This window comes from Ranitomeya imitator, chromosome 2 (assembly GCF_032444005.1).
Source record: "Ranitomeya imitator isolate aRanImi1 chromosome 2, aRanImi1.pri, whole genome shotgun sequence".
Taxonomy (NCBI): Eukaryota; Metazoa; Chordata; class Amphibia; order Anura; family Dendrobatidae; genus Ranitomeya; species Ranitomeya imitator.
This window is the reverse complement of record NC_091283.1, coordinates 629,268,412-629,293,047: the sequence shown is the minus strand read 5'-3', so window position 1 is coordinate 629,293,047 and position 24,636 is coordinate 629,268,412. Positions and strand designations below refer to the sequence as shown.

At 45.7% G+C, this 24,636-nt stretch overlaps 1 protein-coding gene across 1 annotated transcript in view; it reads right to left on the bottom strand.

Moving 5' to 3' along the window:
• Positions 1-24,636, bottom strand: part of LOC138666760 (zinc finger protein 850-like) — a 145,042-nt gene that overhangs the window by 21,018 nt on the left and 99,388 nt on the right. Inside the window, exons 12-16 of the mRNA XM_069754935.1 lie at positions 12,538-12,708; positions 12,329-12,452; positions 6,486-6,721; positions 5,555-5,829; positions 3,726-3,870 (exon numbers count right to left, since the gene is read on the bottom strand). Of these exons, the coding sequence (XP_069611036.1) occupies positions 3,726-3,870; positions 5,555-5,829; positions 6,486-6,721; positions 12,329-12,452; positions 12,538-12,708 (951 nt within the window). The remainder of the gene's footprint in view (positions 1-3,725; positions 3,871-5,554; positions 5,830-6,485; positions 6,722-12,328; positions 12,453-12,537; positions 12,709-24,636) is intronic.

Below are 24,636 nucleotides of genomic sequence, written 5' to 3'. Positions count from 1 at the left end.
TGATGCTCAGGTCAGAGGGCGCAGTGACGTAGTTAGTGCGCCCCCTCTGCCTGAATGTCAGTGCAGAAGACGCTGAAGATGGAGCGGTGCCAGAACAAAGTCATGTGAATATTGAAAGTGTCGGGGGCCTGATCGACGGAGAGGTGAGTATGTGATTTTTATTTTTAATCGTAGCAACAGCAAATGGGGTAAGTGTCTGTATGGATCATCTTATGGGGCCATTACGTTTGTGCAGCATTATATGGGGCAAGTGTCTGTATGAGGCCATAATCATCGTTTGTGTAGTACTATATGGGGCAAGTGTCTGTATGGGGTCATAATCAACGTTTGTGCAGCACTATATAGGGCCAGTGTCTGTATGGGGCCATAATCAACGTTTGTGCAGCACTTATGGAGCAAGTGTCTGTATAGGGCCATAATCAACAAAATTTACGTTGGGAGAACCAAAAGACGTTTACAGGATAGAATTAAAGAACATCTCGATAATATAGTTAAGGGCTTTAAGGGACACCCATTATCGAGACACTTTCTAGACAAACATAAGCGGTCCTGCAAAGGGGTTTCTTATTGTGGCATACAAGTAGTCCCAAAAAACCGTAGAAGAGGCGACTACATAAAAGCCATGTCACGTGTGGAATCCAAATGGATCTACACTTTGGATAGTCTGGTGCCAAAAGGCTTAAACCAAGAAATCGAGATTTATGTATTCTAGTCTATTACTCTCCCCTCTATTTTTAATTCTTATATCGGCGCTTATTCTTTAAGGCAATACATATAGCGATCGCGCTCGTCGCAAATGCATTCATTGCAAATGCTTGCATCCCAAATCGCAAGCTAAATGCTACAGTTTTTAGAGTAAATAAACATTGGTTTAAATTATTGGTACGAGCTTAATGATATGTTTTTAGAAAAAATAGACACCAGGCGGTGTGTTTTATTAGCTTTTATATTAGCTTTTATATAAGCTCTGATTGGGCTTAGTATTAAAAATACAACACCGGAAGTTTTTATCCCATTCTAGTAATAAAAGTTATGTTTTATATTTTTATATTTCTACATATAGGCACACGTATTTATCTATATTTATTTATCTTTATTCAGTTTAACCCATGAAAACCTTTCACTATTTGAGGTGAGTGCGGCTTTATATTACTCTAATGCAGCTCATTACCCAGAATCAAATACTACATCCATACATCAAAATCCATTGATCAACTCTATTCTGGCTAACTGATGGCTTAATTGGACACACAGACCAGCCCAGGTTTAATTAATCATCTACTAGGATAGACACCTGCAGGGCTCAGGGTGCTGGTCTATATGGACAAATGCGCATAGCTTACAACATATCCCTGATGAAGAGGGGAGACACCCCTTGAAACGCGTAGGATTGAGTCTATTGCGCACCCGTCCTGCTTCCGCGTGACGTCACAGAAACTTTTTTCCACGCCGCAACCCTTAGCGCTGCTTCCGGCCGGAGCACGCAAAGAGTCAGCGCGTCCTCAGACCGCACTGTCACTGCTAGCCAGCACCAACACGCTTAGCAGCAGCACCCAGCCGGCCCACGCAAGGAATTATGCTCTACAAGTAAGCGCACTATAATTGCAATTCTATCTCTAGCATTTAACTCTGAGATTATTTCTCTAATCACCGCTATCATATATAATTTATTTAGTGCTTACTATCAGCGTTTCTACTAGTTGGGCTGCCATCCCCTACAATTATACGCTGCCTCTGCCCGTATCTTATATCGCAGTAAGGTCTTATGGGATCATACTAATCTTACATATATAAGCACAGGTTATTCAAACACTCAGCTACACGAGCAATTTCCTCTAATTACCCCTCTCATTTACCTAGTGCTTTCTATCAGTATCTCACTGTTTAGACTGCCTTCACCTTCAAGTGTCAATTGCTGCCTCTGCCTATACCGCAGTAAATCTCAAATACTCAGAGGCTAGTATTTAGGTATAGGGAACACATCCAATAATCATATAACATATTGTTATTCCCTGAAGTACTAAATACGCACAATTAAAGCATACTATTAGCAGAACCCCTTGACGCTAGAACCCAGTACCCAGTCCAAGAGGTCTCTCATGGACATTCGCACCAAGTAGTAAGTACTGAAACTTTTTTAGCCAGCAGTACTACTGGTAATTCTATCCATTTCCGTATATGATCTATACTATTTTTTATTGACAGTGACCACCAAAAGGATTTAATTCTTATGAGTTTCCTGATATATACTCATATTAACACAATCACAGAGTGAGTATTTATTTTTTTCCTCTCTATTATCTCAGCATAGCGTGGTGAATTGGTATCTCGTTTATTAGTCATTATTAAAAAAAACGTCGTGGAGTATCTCCTTTTTTTGACAACCAGTCAAGCTAAGTCAGATAGCTGGGTGCTGGTATTCTCAGGCTGGTAAGGGGCCATGGATATTGCTCCCCCCAGCCTAAAAATCGCAACCCTCAGAAGCCTCAGAAAAGGTGCATCTATTAGATGCGCCAATTCTGGCACACTGACTGGCTCTTCTCACTCACATATTTGTGGGGTTATAGTCATATTGTAAATATACACAGAGCCAGAATAAAGTCCTTTATTTGAAATAAAAATACACACTGTTTCTCTTTTTTATTTTAAAAATTAAAAACAAAGTTATACTCACCTCACGCCCACTCCATTGAAGCCCTCATCTCCTGTAAAAAACAGAAAATAATAAACAATAGTACTCACCTAACGACCCATTCTATTTAAGTCATGGTCTCTTGGTGAGGGATATGGATGTTTTTTATTTATTTTATTTTTTTTTTGCAGGATGCGAGGGCTTCAATGGAATGGGTGTAAGGTGAATATAATTTTGTTTTTTATTTTTAAATAAAAAAGTAAAACGGTGTGTATTTTTATTTCAAATAAAGGACTTTATTGTGGTTGTGTGTTTATTTACAATATGACTATGGGAATAGTAATAGAAAGGCGTCTCAGAGAGCCTCTGCATTACTAACCCGTGGGCTTGATGTCACCTGACAATACAAAGGTGACATCAACCCAACAAATATTAACCCCACTTGCCACTACTACAGGCCAAGAGCTAAAACTGGCGCATCTAATGATGCACCTTTTCTGGAATGGCTGTGGCTGCTATTTTTAGACTGGGGGGGGAGGGGGAGGAGAATATCCATGGCCCCTTACCAGTCTGAGAATACCAGTCCCCAGCTATCTGCTTTAGATTGGTTGTTTGTGAAAAATGGGGAGGACTCCACAAATAGAGGGGATTCTGCTCAATTTTTAAAAATGTATTTATAGCGCAGGCGTAGCTTTCTGACCGGCGATAATAATCTTACTTCAGATTATGCAAATGACAGAGTAGCAAACAATGGATATTCGGGCCCCCCATTCCCAAACATCCAGGGGTTCGCACACACAGGGGCTAGATAACATACTAAGTGGGTCAACTAGTTTGTGCAAACTAATGTCCCATAGACTAGTCAAAGGATTAATTTACATACTGTATTATAAGCCGGCTTTAGAAATACTTTTTCTAAAGATCTGTTTATGTGTCAATGTAATAAAGGGACTGTTAGGCAGGGAATTTAGATAAGTAGGAACAGCTACTATAGTGCTTCTGGGGACATGACAGGTTCCCTTTAAGCCTGAATTTTCAAAATTTGGGGGAGAATAATCAAGAAATCCATAGCGTATTTCTTTATGAAATCTACCTGAAGATTCTCTAGGGCATCACTATTTTCTGCTTGACACTCCTGGAAAAACAGAGAACTCCGACATCTTTCTGGATTTTTGATGCTGGATTCTTCCGCTGGGAAACAGAAATACATCAAACACAGTGAAAAGTGCGGGAAAATATATTATGTATATACACATACAATACAGCTATCTGAATTCTAATAAAGGTTCCTTTACGTTGACCGATGCATGGCACGATATGACCACCAATCAGTAAACTTTTACCAATTATCAGTCGTTTAAAGGGAACCTGTCACATGAAAAAGAAAAGATAATAACCTGAAGATATGGGGTTACTCCGCAGGTTAATTACCTTCTGGACGTGCAAGGCGCACGCACTTAGAGCTCCGCTACCGGGATGAAATTAACTTTATTCTCCCTTGCAGCGTTCAGGTTTCATTCATGGAGGTGGCTCCAGCTTAGGTTCATTCACCGTTCTGTGTATAAAGCACGGCGGCTTTAACTATGCCTCCAGCCCTGACTGACAGCTCGCTCAGCATTAGGTCATGCTGTCAGTCAGTGCCAGGGGCACAACTTTAGCCGCCACTCTCAATAAACAGAGCGGTGACTGAACCCATGGTGGCTGATAATGAACAAGCCATAACCCTAGCAGGCTAATTAATGTCTGAAACCTTGGTCAAAGTTATCTGAGCACACAAATCTCAAAGGGTGCCCAAACTATAAACTTTAGGCCTTTTAGAGATTCTTTCATCTTCAACTTACTAAGGGGCTACGTTCACATTTGCGTTGTTGGGCGCAGCGTCGTCGACGCAACCAACAACGCATATACACAACACTGCGTTTTTTGACGCATGCGTTGACATAAACTAGTATTGTTCATGAATTTTGGCGCAGGGAAAAAGCTACAAAGTAGCGTCATCCGCGTCCTGTCTGGTGCGTCAAATGGACACATGCGTCGTAAAACGCAATACAACGCATACCTGCGCATGTCCATGCGCCCATGTTAAAGATAGGGGCGCATAACGCATGCGTCGGTATGCGTCGACGACGCTGCGCCCAACAACGCAAATGTGAACGTAGCCTTAACTGTTCATAATAACAGTAAATTTGATAAGGGGTGCCCAAACTTTCACATGCCACTGTACATCTATACTAGATCACTCAGTGCACATAATCTGCCATGGTTCTCGGCAGTGCAAGTCCTGTTTACACGGAACATTGCACCACCAATCTGTTGTGCCGCACAAAGATCATTTCACCCGATGAATGAGCAGTTGTTTAATAATAATAATAATAATAATAAAAATGCTATCTCTATAGTGCCAACATATTCTGCAGCACTTTACATTTTAGAGGAGACTTGTACAGACAATAAAAGATATTGCAGAATAAGAATAATCACAAGTGATAGACAGCCCATTTACAGGGCATGATAATCATGAAAAATATAGTTCTTACCGATAACGGTATTTCTCTGAGCCCATGACGGCACCACGGAGAGAGGGGATCCGCCCACCAAGGAAAGGAAACCTACAGATAAAAAGGTGGTACCTCTCTCCCGCATCAGTTGTTTACTAGAGCATGATGGGAGCTTAAAGAATAGAATCTAAGTTTATCATTAGTTGAAGTCTTAATCGAGATACTGCGTGCTATTATTTACGTATTTACCCTAGGCATTTTAATAATGTGCACACCCATATGTGAAGGGAGGGACTGTACGGGTGCTGTCATGGGCTCAGAGAAATACCGTTATCGGTAAGAACTATATTTTTCTCTGACGCCCATGACGGCACCACGGAGAGAATTGCAGAAATTGTACATTTAGGGAGGGACCACCCCTTACAGAACCCTTTTACCAAAGGTAAGGTCCAAAGAGGAAATAAGGTCCAATCTATAGTGCTTATAGAATGTAGATGGTGAAGACCACATAGCAGCTCTATATATCTGATCAATTGAAGCTCCGGCCTTCTCCACCCAGGAGGCTGCTATTGCTCTCGTTGAGTGCACTTTGACATTTCCCGGGATAGGTACTCCACTTGACGAGTATGACAGGCTGATGGCGTCCGTGATCCATCTTGCCAGAGTGCCCTTGGAGGCTTTCTTCCCCTTTCGGGGACCCTGAAAGCATACAAAAAGAGAGCCATCCAGCCATCTCCCTACTCTCTCTGGTTGCTTCTATGTAATGCATCAGGACTCTTCTTCCTTGTTTTGGGGGTTAGGGTAAATGGAGGGGAGAGATATCTCTTGTGTCCTATGGAATCGGGATGCTACTTTTGGGAGGTAGGCTGAGTCTGTTTTAAGAACAACCCTATCATCCAGGAATTGAGTGAAAGGTGGGGTAGCAGATATAGCTTGTATGTCGCTAACTCTGAGTGCAGAGGTGAGAGCAACCAGCAATGATGTTTTGAGGGATACAATTTTTAATGGTAAATCCGCCAAGGGTTGAAATGGAGGTTTAGTCAGAGCTTTAAGGACTAAATTTAAATCCCACTGAGGGGTGTTTCATATGGGAAGAGGTCTTGATCTCCCGGCTGCTCTGATGAACCTGGAAACCCACTGATTCCCCGCTAAATCATAGTTCAATAGAGCCCCCAACACTGCTACATGGAATTTTAGGGTACTTGTGGCCAGACCAATTTCTAACTCTTTTTGTAGGAATTCTAGTATGGCATTAAGAGGGACTCCCACACCTATTTTGGCGCCTGAGGATGAGAGGAATTTTCCCATATTGTCTGGTCGTAATTGGTTTTCTACTTTGTAGAAAGGGTAGTTACCAGCCCTGGAGAAAACCCCAGGTTTTCTAATAGGTCCCTCTCAAATGCCAGGCTGTCAAGTGTAAACTTGCAACCTGCGCATGTTGAACTGGACCCTGGGAGAGGAGTTTTGGGAGATCCGGGAGTACCCAGGGATCGGAGATAGACATCCTCATCATCCAAGAAAAGCATGCCCTCTTCGGCCAGAACGGGGCTTTTAATATTAAGAGTCCCTTCCTTCCGAATCTTTCTCAGAACTGCAGGAATTAGAGCAATTGGGGGAAAGGAATACGCCAGTTGATGGTGCCAAGGAATTTAGTGATACGGGACTCCCTGACGGTGTTATGGAGCAAAAGGTGTCTACTTTTTTGTTTAAGTTGTTGGCGAAGAGGTCTATGCTCGGCACCCCCCACCTTTGTGAGATCTGGATGAACACTGCCTGATTCAACTCCCATTCCCTTTGTTTTAGACGGGAAATACTTAGAAAATCCGCTCTGTAATTGTCTACCCCCTTTATATGAAGGCCTGACAGAGACTGAAGATAGCCTTCGGCTATGTGGAAAATTGATTTGGTTACTTCCATCAGACTCTGAGAGCGGGTACCCCCCTGGTAATTCAGGTACGCTACCACTACACTGTTGTCTGACATAACTCTGACATGGTGGTGGGAGCGAAGGGGATCTAGGAACTCTAAGGCTATGTGCACACATTCAGGAATTCATGCAGAAAATTCCTGTGGAAATCCGGACATTTCTGCCAGATTTCCGCATGAAATCCGCATGCGTTTTTTTCGCAGTTTTGACGCGTTTTTTTTGCGTGTTTTTTCCCGGACATTTCCCAATGCATTAGACAGTGGGAAATCCGCGAAAAAAACGCAAAATTAATGAACAGGTTCATTATTTTTCCGCAATGCATTTTTCATGCGGAAAAACGCACATCATGTGCACAGAAATTGCAAATCCCATTATAAATGATGGGATGCTTAATGTATGCAGATTATTTGCAGTTTTATAGCGTTTTTATAGCGCAAAAACGCTAAAAACCACAAATCTGCAACGTGTGCACATAGCCTAAGAGTGCAAACTTGACCGCCAGCAGTTCCTTCATGTCGGAAGATACTTTCTCCAGGTTCCGTGACCAAGTCCCTTGAGCTAATAGGTCGTTCAGATGTGCCCCCCACCCGCTGGGGTTCGTGTCTGTAGTTACTACTTTTGAGACCGGGGTTACCCAGGGGACTCCTTGGGAGAGATTGTTTTGTGACATCCACCAATCTAGTGAGAGAGCTGTGTTAGGAGATAAACTGAACCGACCTTCTAAATTTCCTTCTAGAGAGACTTCTGACAAAATTTGCCATTGAAGGTTCCTCGAATGAAGCTGAACCCATTGGACTGCAGGGATGCAAGTCTTCATGGATCCCAAGAGGGACATAGCTTGTCGGAGAGTTATTTAGGGGGAATCCCTTATTCTGGATACGAGGCCCACCATCTTTTGCACTTTTTCTGATGGAAGGCGGTATTCCTGCCTTACAGAGTCCAAAGTAAGACCCAGATACTCCTGGATTTGGCATGGCAACAGTCTGGATTTTGTTAAGTTTACTAACCAGCCCAGACTTTTTAATGAGCTCATGATTCTTTCTAGCTGACTTTTGCGATGTTGGGGAGAATTGCCGATTACCAGGAAGTCTTCGAGGTATGGCACTACCAGGGTGTCTTACAGGGCCGGCTCCAGGTTTTCATGGGCCCTGGGTGAAAGAGTCCCGGTGGGCCTCTTTAACACATACCACAATTCATAATGCACCGATACAGCAGAGAAATATAGGTATAGTACAATGCCAAAGATTTCACTTACTTCTTACATTACATGAGTGATATCTATTGCACATTCTACATTAGCTCAGAAACTGGACAGTGTAGTCCTCTATACAGAATAATGAGCCCCATATATTGCTCCAAACAGAATAATGAGGCCCATATATTGCCCCATACAGTATATTGGCCCCATATAGTCCTCTATACAGAATAATGAGCCCCATATATTGCTCCAAACAGAATAAAGAGCCCAATATTATGCTCCATACAGAATAATGAGCCTCATATAATGCTCCATACTGTATAATGGGCACCAAAGAGTGCTCCATAGAGAATGAGCCGCATATAATGCTCCATACAGAATGGTCCCCATATAATACTCCTTACAGAATGGGCCTCATGTAATGCTCAATACAGTATATGATTGGCCTCATACAGTATACTGAGTCCCATATATTGCTCCATACAGAATGGGCCCCATATGATGCTCCATACAGAATGGGCCCCATATAATACTCCTTACAGAATGGGTCCCATATAATGCTCCAAAAATAATTGGCCCCATAAGATGCTCCATATATAATTGGCCATATAAAATGCTCCATATATAATTAGTCCAATAAGATGCTTCATATATTATTGTCCCCATATACTGCTCCATATTGAATTGGCCCCATAAGATGCTCCATATTAAATTGGTTCCATATTAAATTGGCCCCAAATAATGCTCCCTATAGAATTGGCTTCATAAGATGCTCGCTATATTATTGGCCCCATAAGATACTCCATATAATGCACCATATATGGGCCCCTTCTGATAGTCCCCATATATTGCTCCAAATATTAAAAAAAAAAAAAAAAAAAAATGAAATACTCACCTCTCGTTGCTTGACGCTGCTCTGCTCTGGACTCCTCACCGTCGGCGTCTTCCTGCTCTCTGTGCTGTGACTGCTCAGGCAGAGGGCGCGCACTGGTGACGTGAACATCACAGTCAGAGGATGGAAGACGCTGCAGCGCTGGAACCGGGAGAGGTAAGTATCGCAAGTGCCGGGCACGGAGCAGGCAGGGGGTCCATTCGCGGAAGCCGGCACTATAGCGCACCAGTGTCCCCGACGTCGAGTGGGCCCCCTGCCTGCTCAGGGCCCCGGCACTTGCCCGGGTGCTGACGCCGGCCCTGGTGTTCCCTCAGGTGGGTCATCACCTCTGCAACTAGTTTAGTGAAGATTTGCGGAGCTATGGCTAGCCCGAAGGGAAGAGCTTAGAATTGAAAATGACATGTCACACCACTGATGAGGACTGCTATCCTGAGGAATTTTTGGTGGTCTTTGTGGATAGGGACGTGATAGTAAGCGTCCTTCAGATCCAGGACTGCCATAAAATAAAGTGGAAACAGCATTTTTATTGATGTTTTTATTGTTTCCATTTTGAACGACTGAACTTCCAGATATTTGTTTAGGCTTTTCAAGTTTATAATTGTCCTGTAGGACCCATCCGGCTTTTTCCTCAGGAACAGAGGGGAGTAATATCCTTTCCCTCTTTCTTGGAGGGGGACTTCCAGGAGAACACCCTTGCCTACTGGTCCCATAATTTCTTTTTCTAATGCTAGTTGCTCTTCCCCCGAAGACCTCAGTGATGTCATCATGAAGGAGGGATGAGGAAGTTTGTGAAATCTTAACTTTAGTCCTGATTTTATTATGTTCAAAATCCATGGACTGATGGTAATTTTCTCCCAGGCCGAGAGAAAGAGGGACAGTCTTCCTCCCACCTGGGGCAAACATTTATTGGGTGGGCTTTTTGTTGTTAGTGGGGCTCTTATTGAACATAAATCCCTTGTTCTTGTTTCTCTTATCTTACCACTTATCTTGGTTTTTCCCCGGCTTTCTCCGGAAGAACCTCTTGCTCCGAAAGGGCCTCATGTAGGAAGGAAAACCAAGGGAGGGGAATGATTTCTTTTTATCCCCTGCCTTCTCTAAGATGCCGTCTAAAGTGGGTCCGAATAAGAATTCTCCATCACAGGTGATGGTACACAATTTAGATTTTGTTTGGAGATCCCCTGGCCAACATTTCAGCCAAAGGGCTCGCCTGGCCGCCTTAGAAAAGCTGCTGACCTAGCAGCTAGTCTGATTGAATCAGCGGAGGCATCTGCTAAGAAAGTAGCAGCTCCTCGCATTACCGGTAAGGTGTTTAATATTGAGTCCCGAGATGATTTGTTTTTAAGCTGGATTTCTAATTGGTCTAACCAGACCATTAAGGAATGGGATATACATGCGGCGGCAACCGCCGGTTTTAGCCATCCCCCAGCTGCTTCCCATGAACTTTTGAGGAACGCATCTGCCTTTTTGTCCATGGGATCTTTCAGGACCCCCATGTCCTTGAACGGAAGGGCATATTTTTTCGATGCCTTAGCGATGGCAACATCTAGTTTAGGGTTTTTTTCCCAGAAGGAGCAAGATTCATCATCAAATGGGTATTTTCTTTTCGGCGTTAGTAACGCTTTTCTTACAGGCTTTTTCCACTCCTTTTTAATCAATGCTAATATTCTCTCATTAAGAGGAAAGGCTCTCCTCTTTTTTTGCTCGAGACCCCCAAACATAATGTCCTGTACTGATCTTTTTGCGTGAGGGTCCGCTAGCCCCATAGTGCTCCTAACTGCTTTAACGAGGCTGTCCGTCTCTTCCAGAGGAAAACAGCTACGACCCCCAGAGGAAGAAGATGATGATGAAGAGGAAGAATTAGATCTATCCGAGTCCACATCTTCGCTATCCGTATCACTGGACTCAGGAGATGGGGATCTGTGCCTGGTCTTTCTTCGCTTTCTCCCCCCTTAGGGATTTAAAAGTATCTTCCACCTGATTTTTTTTATCATGGTTTTGAGGTCTGCTGCGAACCCGGGAAGCCCTTCGGACACTGTATGTTGTATACATGCGCTACAAAGCCTCTTCTCCCAAGTAGAAGGAAGATCCTCCCTACAAAGGGCGCATACTCTATGCTTAGATTTGCTTAAGCTTTTCTTCCCCTATAGTAAGAAAAGACAAATATATAACCTTACCATCACTGACTTTCACGGAGATCACTTACCACCTTATGGACCCATAAATACCTGATGGGGATATTCTGTGTCTGTCATTAGCTTATCCCTTGTGCCGAACACTGTACTGGACTCCTTGCTATGTAGTGATCCCAAGCATCCTTTACCGGTAACATCCTGGTGTCCTTTCTGCAGCCGTCGCTTTTGCTGCAGTAATGATCTAGATAGGGGCGATGCCTGTTCCAGGTTGCTTATGTTAGGGGAAAACTGGTTAAGCTCCATGAGAAGCGATGACCTAAGTTATGCTTCCCCTTTAATAGCGGTGATACCCGCCCGCACTATTCAAACCCGCGCATGCGCAGTAAATGCTTCCCGCTCTCACAAGACCGCGCGTCCGATCCAGCGCATGCGCAGTGGCTAATCTCCGTCATGCACAGTGCAAAATCGGGTCCTGATCCCGCGCACGTGCCGAATGATAACGCCGCCCACAAGATGGCGCCACGCATTACCGCGCGTGTACGTTGGTTCCTGGAACTCCCGGGGCTTTCAGCCGGCAGACTGACGCTTGGGGGAAGAAATGCGCTGAATCCCCATCCACAGAGGGACCCCACTTGGATGCTGCTGCTTCTTACCTGGAGAGAGGGCCGCAAACTCCTTGCCACCTCTCCTCGCACACCCTAGAGGCCCACTAGCCCCAGCAGTGGCGCCTCGGGTCACCACACCAACCGAGGCAGGGGGGCCCCCGCTGCCTGAATCGGACTGATTGGCCCCGGACTCCCACGACGTTTGTCCTCTGTAGGTAAGGACTTCTGTAGGTCTCCCATCAAAGACAGGAAACCAACTGATGTGGGAGAGAGGTACCGCCTTTTTATCTGTAGGTTTCCTGTCCTTGGTGGGCGGATACCCTCTCTCCGTGGTGCCGTCATGGGCGTCAGAGAAACAAGTAGTACTAACAACGCTCTGCTTACAATCACTTTGCATTGTATTATCTTGTTCAGTGCACCTGAACAACTAAAGTCTGCACTTGCCTGATGATATGATGGGCTGGTGGTCCTCCATGATGACGTCCTTGTACAGATCCTTGTGTCCTTCTATATACTCCCACTCCTCCATGGAGAAATGGAGAGTGACATCCTGACACCTTTTTGGAATCTGACACACAATGATACAGTCATCATCCAGACACATCATCTTTTGGGTTACTCTATAATGTCCCAGTATTCCCAGCAGCGCTCACCTCTCCAGTCAGCAGCTCAATCATCTTGTTGGTGAGGTCCAGGATTTTCTGATCAGGTTGCAGGGGATGAGGTGGATGCTCCAGGATGGGGCTTTGAGTCCTTCTCCGCCCACCAGATACACACCTGCTGGGGATCACACACTCTCCAGATGTCTTCACTACTGTGTAATCCTGTGTATTAAAAGAGACTCTGGCATGCCCCTCTACTGATAAAATGTTATATTCCAGCATTTAAGGGGAATTTGTCAGCAGGTTTTTGCTATTTAAGAGAGCAGCATAATGTAGGAGCTGAGAGCCTGATTACATGTTTATGTCACTTATTAGGCTGTGTGCTGTACTTTCAATGCAATCATTCTTTTATCAGCAGAAAACTTTCACTAGAGGACTAGGTCTCACGTGCTGACTAGTCAGGCTAATCTGTGTAATCCCACCCCCACCACTGATTGGCAGCTTACCGACCATTTACAGTGTATACAGGTAGATGAGTCATGGTTTTGGGCAGAGTTATACACAGCCCAAAAAACTTAGCTCTGCTACATCTAGAGCATACAAAACAGGGATTCTATCAAAATGGCACCAAGCTGTCCAGCAAATGATACATCGCTGGAATCAGGGTTTCTGTCTCAACTTTATGCTTATAATTAGCAGCAAGAAAAAGCTCCAAAAGATAATCCGATCTAGGGACCAGAAGCTTCAGCGTGTCTCCCTATGCCTCACTTAGTCATTTATAAGTACTAGCAGCAATAATGAGTGAATCTTTTTTCCCAATCTCATTCAAACCCCTCAACAGACCTATCCATTAAAGTAAATGGCTGCTCACTCTCTCCAGTTCCGCAAGTTGGTAACTCTGTACTCCAGTCTCTCCTTCAAACCACATATCCAAGCCGTTTTCACTTCCTGTCAATTCCCAACATTTCTCGGATCCATATATTCCTTAATCAAGAATCTGCAAAAACCCTAGTGCATGCCCTCATCATTTCCCACCTCAATTACTGTAACCTCCTGCTCTGTGGCCTCCCGTCTAACACTCTTGCACCCCTCCAATCTATCTTACACCCTGCTGCCCAACTAATCCACCTGCCCTCCCGCTATTCTCTGGCCTGTCCTCTCCGTCAGCTGACATTTTTAATGATACCCTTTTGGTGCAGATACGTTCTTTTGATCACCCTCTATTGCATTTTAATGCAATGTCGTGGCGACCAAAAAATGTAATTCTGACAGATTAATCTTTTTTTTATTGATAGATCGGGCGATACTGAACGCGGTGATACCAAATATGTGTATGTTTGATTTTTTTATTGTTTTATTTTGAATAGGGCAAAAGGGGGGTGATTTGAACTTTTATATATTTTTTATATTTTTAAAAACATTTTTCTTTAACTTTTGGCATGCTTCAATAGTCTCAATGGGAGACTAGAAGCTGCCACAACTCGGTCGGCTCAGATACATAGAGGCGATGCCTCTATGTAGCTGAATTACTGACTTGTTATGAGCGCTGACCACTGGGTGGCGGTCATAGCAATTCGACACTGACAACCATAGAGGTCTCCAGGAGACCTCTGGTTGTCATGCTGACAAACCAATGATCCCCCAATCACATGACGGGGTCAACGGTGTGCGTATTTCCAGCACGATTGCCGGAAGCGCCATTTAAATGCCGCTGTCAGCAGCATTTAACTAGTTAATAGCTGCAGGTGGATCGCGATTCCACACGTGACTATTGCGGGCACATGTCAGCTGTTCAAAACAGCTGACATGTCCCGGAAAAGATGTGGGCTCACCACTGGAGCAGCATCAAAGTGGGGTATACTGACATCGGCGTACTATTATGCCCGATGTCAGTAAGGGGTTAATAACGATATATATAAAATAACACATTATCAAACTCGTATGTATAATGAGGACATGTAGACGGCTGCCGGATAACCTATCATGATGACAAGGGTGAGTAAATACATACTGTAGCATGGCTAAAGGGTGTGTAGTCGACGGGAGGTATGTGCCACATAAGTGCCTTGTTGCTGTAATGTAGCCCGGAGTATTTCTTTCTTGCACATAACCTTGTATATATATGTGTTTCAGGACCTGTGGTGATGTCAGACCACATGGCTAATCATGTGATGGGTTACTGGGTGTGGTTAGCTCTATATAAGACTGGCTAATGCTTTACACAGCAGATATGTGAGGAGGTGAAACCCTCCTGAGTGTGTCAAGGCTCCAGGACTGAGCCGGAACGTGCCTCCTGAGTCTCAGCCGTCGCACCCGAGTGAGTGAAATCCCTACAATTGGTGGTAGACGTGCGGGCAGCGTTCCCAGTGGAGACGAAGAGTCTGTTTTTAGATGTCCTGGGTCAAGTCTGTTGTAAGCCAGCAAGCATTGCCGGGGAAAATGGAGGACCTGCTGAAACACTTGCTTCAGTCGCAGCAAGAGAGCAATAGGCTGTTGTTGCAGCAGATTCAACAGAACCAGCAGGAGCAACGGCAGCAGATGCAACAGAACCAGCAGGAGCAATGGCAGAAGATGCAAAAGAACCAGCAGGAGCAACGGCAGCAGATGCAGCTTCTGGCAACCGCCATCCAGGGCAAGACAAGCGCCCCAACCCCAGGTCTGGCTGATGACACCCACGTCCGCAAGACGGTAAGACGTGCATTGCAAAAAATGACTCCCGGGGATGATGTTGAGGCCTTCCTGACGGTGTTTGAGAGGGTCGCTGAGAGGGAAAAACTTCCACCAGAGCAGTGGGCAGAGGTACTGGCGCCATACCTGACGGGAGAACCCCAGAAGGCGTACTATGATTTGACCTTGCAGGATGCCAAAGAGTATCACAAATTGAAAGCCGAGATTCTCGCACGTTTGGGGGTGACACTGTCTGTCAGGGTACAGCGAGTTCACTGCTGGGCCTATCACCGGGACAAACCACCTCGTTCCCAAATGTTTGATCTGTTGCACCTGGTCCAGAAATAACTGCAGCCAGAGTCATCTACACCTGCACAGATGGTAGAACGGGTGATGATGGATCGGTTTGTCCATTCCCTCCCGAGGCCTATACAATCTTGGGTTGCCCAGGGTGATCCCCAGAATGCCGACGAGCTGATTGGACTGGTTGAGAGATACCAAGGGTTGGAAGGCTCCTTCGGGAGGCAGCCCATGCCGTACTGGGGGTCCCAGAAGGGAGCTGAGTCCCAAAAAGAGGTGGTGCGTCCAAGGTCACAAAGGGCGGGGGAGGTGGTGCCCAAGGTCCCTACAGGCGATATTATTTGTTGGAGGTGCCACGGGCCAGGACATATAGCTGCCTGTTGTTCCCAGACCACTGAGCAGATGGACTGCAACATGGGACGCCGTTGTTCATACTATGCGTATCCAGCCTGCAGTGTGAACTCTCCGCCCAACGAGGGACCTCAAGCGTGTCCCCTAAAGGTGAACGGTCGAGCAGTAACGGCACTGTTAGACTCGGGGAGCCTAGTGACCCTGGTGAGGGCCACTTTTCCTCTCCACCTGCTCCCGGGAAAGAAGGTCGGAGTGCGGTGCATACAAGGTGATGCAAAGGACTACCCTATGGCCAGTGTGGACATTGAAACGGCATGTGGCACGGAGTCCCACATAGTCGGCGTCGTTCAGGACTTCTTGCACCCTATAATTATTGGCCGGGATTTCTGTTTGTTTTGGGATTTGTGGGGGAAAGGTTCTGAGCTCCCTAGCAAGAGTAGGGAACCAATGAACCCTGGAAGGGTGTCGCCACACCCAGAGTCAGACAGGTTTCATTTTTGTGTTCTGGTTGGGGATGAGGAGGAAGTGTCCCCTGCATCTGATATTCTGGAGTTAGAGGTATCCGGTGAAAATTTTGGGACTGCCCAACATAGGGACCCCACTCTGAGGGAAGCCTTTAATAATGTCACAGTTATTGACGGGGTGGTACAGGAGCCGGGGGCAGACACAAGATTTCCCCATTTTTTGATGAGTGGGGAGTTGTTGTACCGGGTCACGAAAATAAGGGAGGAGTTGGTAGAGCAGTTGGTAGTGCCGAGTCCGTATAGACGGAAAGTGTTGGACATGGCCCATTCACACATCTTGGGTGGACACCTAGGGGTGGAAAAAACGCAGGAACGGGTTGTGCAGAGGTTCTATTGGCCTGGGTGTCACCGGGAAATAGTGAACTATTGCAGGTCCTGCCCTACATGTCAGCTAACTGCTCCTACTCCTCATTTCCGGAACCCCCTTGTGCCACTGCCCATTATTGAGATACCGTTCGAGAGAATTGCCAGGGACTTGGTCGGTCCCTTAGTTAAATCAGCTCGGGGCCATCAGTATATATTAGTCATCCTGGACTATGCCACACGCTATCCTGAGGCAATTCCCTTAAGAAATTCTTACTTGAAGAGTATGGCCCGCGAGTTGGTCCATGTCTTTTCCCGGACAGGTCTGCCGAAGGAGATCCTGACTGACCAGGGGACACCTTTCATGAGCAAGGTGATGAGGGAGTTATGCAAAGCCCTGAAAATCTCCCAGTTGAGGACCTCGATGTACCATCCCCAGTCAGATGGCCTTGTTGAGAGATTTAACAAGACACTGAAGAGCATGCTGAGAAAAGCTATAGAGAAAGACGGTAGAGACTGGGATTGACTCTTACCCTATTTGATGTTTTCCATTCGTGAAGTTCCACAGGCCTCCACAGGGTTCTCACCGTTTGAGCTTCTATATGGCCGACATCCACGAGGACTCCTGGATATAGCCAAGGAAACCTGGGAAGCCGAAGTCACGCCCCACAGAAGCGTCATTGAGCATGTGGCCCTGATGCAGCAGAGGATTGCAAAGGTGATGCCTATTGTGAAAGAACACCTTCTCCAAGCACAAGAAGCTCAGGCCAGGGTCTACAACCGGTCTGCAAGAGTGAGGCAGTTCAATCCGGGAGACCGAGTTCTTGTGTTAGTTCCGACGGTGGAAAGCAAGTTCTTGGCCAAATGGCAAGGGCCATATGAGGTTGTCGAGAAACTTGGTGAGGTAAATTATAAAATTCACCAACCAGGAAGACGGAAACCATTCCAAGTTTACCATGTCAACCTCATCAAGCCATGGCAAGATAGAGAGCCGACAGTAACTCCATCGTTGTTAAGCAACCCAGAAGGTGAGGTTGGAGCGGTTACTATAGCAGAGACGCTATTGAAGACCCAGAAACAGCAGTGCCGGGAGTTACTCCAGAAAAACAGGGACCTGTTTTCAGAATTGCCAGGATACACGAAGGTCATAGAGCACGAAATCCTAACAGAGCCACATGTGCGGGTGAATGTGAAACCTTATCGTATTCCTGAGGCTCGTCAAGAAGTTATCTCCAAGGAAGTGGAGCGTATGTTGAGGCTTGGAGTCATTGAGGAATCCAAGAGCGGTTGGTCGAGCCCAATTGTCCTGGTCCCAAAACCTGATGGAGAGTGGAGGTTTTGCAACGACTATCGGAAGTTGAATGAGGTCTCCAAGTTTGACGCCTATCCCATGCCCCGCGTTGATGAGCTCATCGAAAGGCTTGGGCACGCCAGATATATATCCACCTTGGATTTGACAAAGGGGTATTGGCAGATCCCCATGGCACAGGAAGCCATGGAGAAGACGGCCTTTTCGACACCTGATGGATGCTTCCAGTATGTCCGGATGCCATTTGGCCTACAGGGAGCTCCGGTGACCTTCCAGAGGGCTATGGATAGAGTCCTTGCACCCCATAAGGCCTACGCTGCTGCGTACCTAGATGATATCATCATCTTTAGCCCGGACTGGGAGAGTCATCTGGAGAAAGTCCAAGCAGTGCTTGATGCTATAAGAGAGGCCGGATTTACAATAAACCCGAAGAAGTGTGCCTTGGGTAAAGAAGAAGCTAAGTACCTTGGATACATAGTGGGTCATGGAGAAATAAAACCCCAAATCAGTAAAGTGGAGGCAATTCAAACATGGTCAAAACCAGTTTCCAAGAAGCAAGTTAAAGCCTTCCTGGGAATCATGGGATATTACAGGAGGTTCATCCCAAACTTCGCCACGATGGCTGCGCCTCTGACTGACCTGCTAAAAGGGACAAAATCAGTAATGGTTAAGTGGTCCAAAGAAACAGAGTCAGCCTTCCAAGAAATGAAAGAGGCTTTATGTAAGCAACCCGTTCTGATGGCCCCAAACTTCAAGAAAGAGTTTATTCTTCAGACAGATGCCTCAGATGTTGGGGTGGGAGCAGTCCTTTCCCAAGAACTACATGGGGAGGAGCATCCTGTTCTCTGAGTAGGAAGCTGTCCTCGTCTGAAAAGAACTACTCAGTCATTGAGAAGGAGTGCTTGGCCATAAAATGGGCAGTGGACACATTACGGTACTATCTGCTGGGACGTAAATTTAGACTGATATCCGACCATGCCCCACTTAGGTGGATGAGGGAAACGAAGGGTAGAAATGCTAGAGTCACCCGTTGGTTCTTAGCCCTGCAGGACTTCAGTTTCCATGTGGAACATAGGGCCGGAAAGCTGCACGGTAATGCGGATGCCCTATCAAGAATCCCTTGTTTAGTGGGGGAAAGTGCCAAGCCCCACGACTTTAGGCAGAGGGGGGAGGTATGTAGCATGGCTAAAGGGTGTGTAGTCGATGGGAGGTATGTGCCACATAAGTGCCTTGTTGCTGTAATGTAGCCCGGAGTATTTCTTTCTTGCACATAACCTTGTATATATACGTGTTTCAGGACCTGTGGTGATGTCAGACCACATGGCTAATCATGTGATGGGTTACTGGCTGTGGTTAGCTCTATATAAGACTGGCTAATGCTTTACACAGCAGATATGTGAGGAGGTGAAACCCTCCTGAGTGTGTCAAGGCTCCAGGACTGAGCCGGAACGTGCCTCCTGAGTCTCAGCCATCGCACCCGAGTGAGTGAAATCCCTACAATACAAATAATTGAATAATAGGAACCGCCTCACCCATCTGTTTCATCCAGATGAAATATGGAAAATCCTTCCTTTGATGCATTGTTTACAGAATCTCATCTGGTCTGAATAATAGGCAGAGTCTGGAGCTGACCTAATGTGCTCCAACAAGGGCAGACCACAGCTAGCCTTGCCTATCTTGCCCTATAAGCGCTCTAAGTGCCTCCCGGCGAGTTTCTCTTATGAAAAGTATTCAGGGGAGAGCCACAGCATGTGTCTTAACTTCATGGACAAAGGTGTCCACCTGTCGAATAGTGACCTTCAGTAGTCAAAACTCAGTGTGGCAGGGGACATAATCGGTGTCCAAGTGAGAACAGATATCATTGTCAATAATTAAAATAGGCCAGTGTTTCAACAGGATGGCCCTAATCTCATGTGCTCCATTGGAAAATGGGGTAATCTCGTCTAGCCCTCCATTTCAAACTTTTGACAAGGAGATAGCAGTTTGGCCCCATTTTTTGACACCCTACAAGCCTCCTCCAGTAATTTTTTTTAGGACAACCTTTTTGGAGAGAGCGGTCTCATAGTTCTTTTGCCTGTTTTTCAAAGGTGTTCTCATCAATACAGTTTCGTCTTAGGCGTACAGTAGGTATTGGCCTTTGGGAATTTCTCTCTCGAGTGGTCCAGGATGGTTTGGCTACTTTATGCTGCTAACAGAATCCACAGCAAAAACCTGCTGACAGATTCCCTTTTAAGTTATCACCTAGCCAAAGGATAATTTGCAGATGGGGGGACTTAGTGTAGTTGTTGCACATGTGCGATACCTATACCTTCATTCACTATAGGACTGCTGGTGACAGCTTAATACACCGTTAGGCAATATTAATGGCGTATTTCAGAGCTTCATTCTTGGGAAAGGTGGGGGTCCTAAAGGTCAGACCTCTGATCTGAAAGTTATCACCTATCATTTAAACATTGGGAAATACCCATTAATAGAAATAAGAGTGAAGCCAAGTGGCATTGTTCCTAGAATCCCTCACCTCTCCAGTTAGCAGGTAAAGTATCTCCAAGGTGAGGTTTAATATCCTCTCAGTTATGTGGTTCCTTTGCTTGTCCATACTTCCTCAGTAAATGAGAAGACTCCTGACTTTAGGAGGAGCAAAACCATAAGATTCTGTAATAATACGCTATGGAATCAAGAGACATAATGTAGAAAACATCACTTAATATTATGATCATTAGTATTATGTAGCCAGGAAACTATATGTAACACTAAGTCTACACACGAGGTCAAAATTGTTGGTACCCCTCGTTTAATGACAGAAAAACCCACAATGGTCACAGAAATAACTTACCGTATATACTCGAGTATAAGCCGACCCGAGTATAAGCCGACCCCCCTAATTTTGCCACAAAAAACTGGGAAAACTTATTGACTCAAGTATGAGCCTAGGGTAGGAAATGCAGCAGCTACCGGTGAATTTCAAAAATAAAAATAGATGCTCCATACAGTTCATTATTGCCCCATAAGATGTGCCATATAAAGCTGTGACATATAGTGCTCTGCGCCGTTCATTATTGCCCCATAGATGTGCCATATAGTGCTCTGCACCATTCATTACTGCCCCATAGCTGTGCCATATAGTGCTCTGCGCCGTTCATTATTGCCCCATAGCTGCCATATAGTGCTCTGCGCCATTCAGTATTGCCCCATAGCTGTGCCATAGTGCTCTGCACCGTTCATTATTGCCCCATAGCTGCCATATAGTGCTCTGCGCCGTTCAGTATTGCCCCATAGCTGCCATATAGTGCTCTGTGCCGTTCAGTATTGCCCCATAGCTGCCATATAGTGCTCTGCGCCGTTCATTATTGCCCCATAGCTGCCATATAGTGCTCTGCGCCGTTCATTATTTCCCCATAGCTGCCATATAGTGCTCTGCGCCGTTCAATATTGCCCCATAGCTGTGCCATATAGTGCTCTGCGCCGTTCAGTATTGCCCCATAGCTGTGCCATATAGTGCTCTGCACCGTTCATTATTGCCCCATAGCTGTGTCATATAGTGCTCTGTGTCGTTCAGTATTGCCCCATAGCTGTGCCATAGTGCTCTGCACCGTTCATTACTGCCCCATAGCTGTGCCATATAGTGCTCTGCACCGTTCATTACTGCCCCATAGCTGTGCCATATAATGCTCTGCGCCGTTCATTATTGCCCCATAGCTGTGCCATATAGTGCTCTGTGTCGTTCAGTATTGCCCCATAGCTGTGCCATATAGTGCTCTGCACCGTTCATTACTGCCCCATAGCTGTGCCATATAGTGCTCTGCGCCGTTCAGTATTGCCCCATAGCTGTGCCATATAGTGCTCTGCACCGTTCATTATTGCCCCATAGCTGCCATATAGTGCTCTGCACCGTTCATTATTGCCCCATAGCTGCCATATAGTGCTCTGCACCGTTCATTATTGCCCCATAGCTGCCATATAGTGCTCTGCGCCGTTCAGTATTGCCCCATAGCTGCCATATAGTGCTCTGCACCGTTCAGTATTGTCCCATAGCTGCCATATAGTGCTCTGCGCCGTTCAGTATTGCCCCATAGCTGTGCCATAGAAAGCTCTGCCATTGCTGCTGCTGCAATAAAAAAAAAACGCCATACTCACCTCTCTTGCTTGCAGCTCCCAGCGTCCGGTCCCGGCGTCTCTCTGCACTGACTGATCAGGCAGAGGGCGCCGCGCACACTATATGGGTCATCGCACCCTCTGACCTGCACAGTCAGAGCGGAGAGACGCCGGGAAGATGGAGCGGCGCTGGCGTGTGGAACGCGGACAGGTGAATATGACATACTTACCTGCTCCCAGTGTCCCGCTCCCTCTGCCTATCACACGGTCTTCGGTGCCGCAGCCTCTTCCTCTATCAGCGGTCACCGACACCGCTGATTAGAGAAATGAATATGCGGCTCCACCCCTATGGGAGGTGGAGCCGCGTATTCATTTCTCTAATGAGCGGTCCCACGTGACCGCTTAAGAGGAGAAGAACTGCAGCACCGAAGACCGTGGGACGGGCAGGGGGAGCGCCAGGATCGCCGGGACTAGGGGAGTATGCCTCAGCGCCCTCTCCCCCTCACCCGCCGACACTGCCGCCCACCGTGACTCGAGTATAAGCCGAGAGGGGCACTTTCAGCCCAAAATTTTGGGCTGAAAATCTCGGCTTAAACTCGAGTATATACGGTAACTCTGACAAAAGTAATAATAAATAAAAATTCTATGAAAATGAACAAATGAAAGTCAGACATTGCTTTTCAACCATGCTTCCACAGAATTAAAAAAAAAAAACTCATGAAATAGGCCTGGACAGAAATGATGGTACCCATGAAAATAATGTGACAAAAGGGACATGTTAAATCAAGGTGTGTCCACTAACTAGCATCACAGGTGTTTACAATCTTGGAATCAGTGAGTGTGCCTGTATACAGGGTTACAGATACACACCATGCTACCAAACAGCACAGTGAGTATCACACTCAACATGGACCAGAGGAAGCGAAGGAAAGAGTTGTCTTAGGAGATTAGAAAGAAAATTATAGACAAACAAGTTAAAGGTAAAAGTTATAAGACCATCTCCAAGCAGCTTGATGTTCCTGTGACTACAGTTGCACATATTATTCAGAAATGTAAGATCCATGGGACTGTAGCCAACCTCCCTGGAAGTGGCTGCAGGAGGAAAATTGATGACAAATCAAAGAGACGGATAATATGAATGGTAACATAAGAGCCCAGAAAAACTTCTAAACAGATTAAAGGTGAACTTGAAGCTCAAGGAACATCTGTGTCAGATCGCACCATCCGTCGTTGTATGAGCCAAAGTGGACTTCATTGGAGACAACCAAGGAGGACACCATTGTTGAAAAAAAAAATCATAAAAAAGCCACACTGGAATTTGCCAAACTACATGTTGACAAGCCACAAAGCTTCTGGGAGAATGTCCTATGAACAGATGAGACAAAAATGGAACTTTTTGGCAAGGCACGTCAGTTCTATGTTCACAGATGGAAAAATGAAGCATATCAAGAAAAGAACACTGTCCCTACTGTGAAACATGGAGGAGGCTCTGTTAAGTTATGTGGCTGCTTTGCTGCCTCTGGCACACAGTGTCTAGAATCAGTGCAGGGTGCAATAAAATCTCAAGACTATCAAGGGATTCTAGAGAGAAATGTGCTTTCCAGTGTTAGGAAAGCTTGGTCTCAGTCGCAGGTCATGGGTCTTGCAACAGGATAATGACACAAAACACACAGCTAAAAACACCCAAAAATGGCTAAGAGGAAAACATTGGACTATTCTGAAGTGGCCCTTTATGAGCCCTGACCTAAATCCTATTGAACATCTTTGGAAAGAGCTGAAACATGCCGTCTGGAAAAGGCAACCTTCAAACATGAGGCAGCTGGAGCAGTTTGCTCTTGAGGAGTGGGCCAAAATACCTGTCGAGAGGTGCAGAAGTCTCATTGAGAGTTACAGGAATCGTTTGATTGCATTGATTGCCTCAAAAGGTTGTGCAACAAAATATTAAATTAAGGGCACCATCATTTCTGTCCAGGCCTGGTTCATCAGTTTTATTTTTGTTTAAATTCTGTGGAAGCATGGTTGAAAAGTAATGTCTGACTTTCATTTGTTTATTTTCATAGATTTATTTATTATTACTTTTGTCAAATTCAAGTTATTACTGTGACCATTGTGGGTTTTTCTGTCATTAAACGAGGGGTGCCAACAATTTTGACACGTGTGTATGTGTCCATGATTGGGAAATAGCGTTTTGGACGCAGTGTATTTTCGCTAAGTCCAAATTGCAGCGTTCTAAACGCACAGGTAAATCCGCATGTGATCAGAGAACCATGCAGATTTACCGCATCTAGTGAAGGGCTGTGGGTGACACTGCACAGGGGAGACTAGCGTCTCCACTGCAGATAATGGATGTGCTGCGACTCGTAAACCCGCACTGCGGGTGAGTTTATGCAGCATTAAATAGAAGCACAGTGGGCATAAGGTTTCTATAAATCCCATCCACTGGGTTTCTAATGTAAAACGGTGATCGTGGGCACGCACCCTAACATACTCCTTGTCATGTGGCCAAAAACCCTGGATACATTGTAAATGATCACTACAGTTAAATGACCCAGGAGTGCAGCTGCACAATTAGGTTAGATGATTATTTCCCATACGGTCACATAC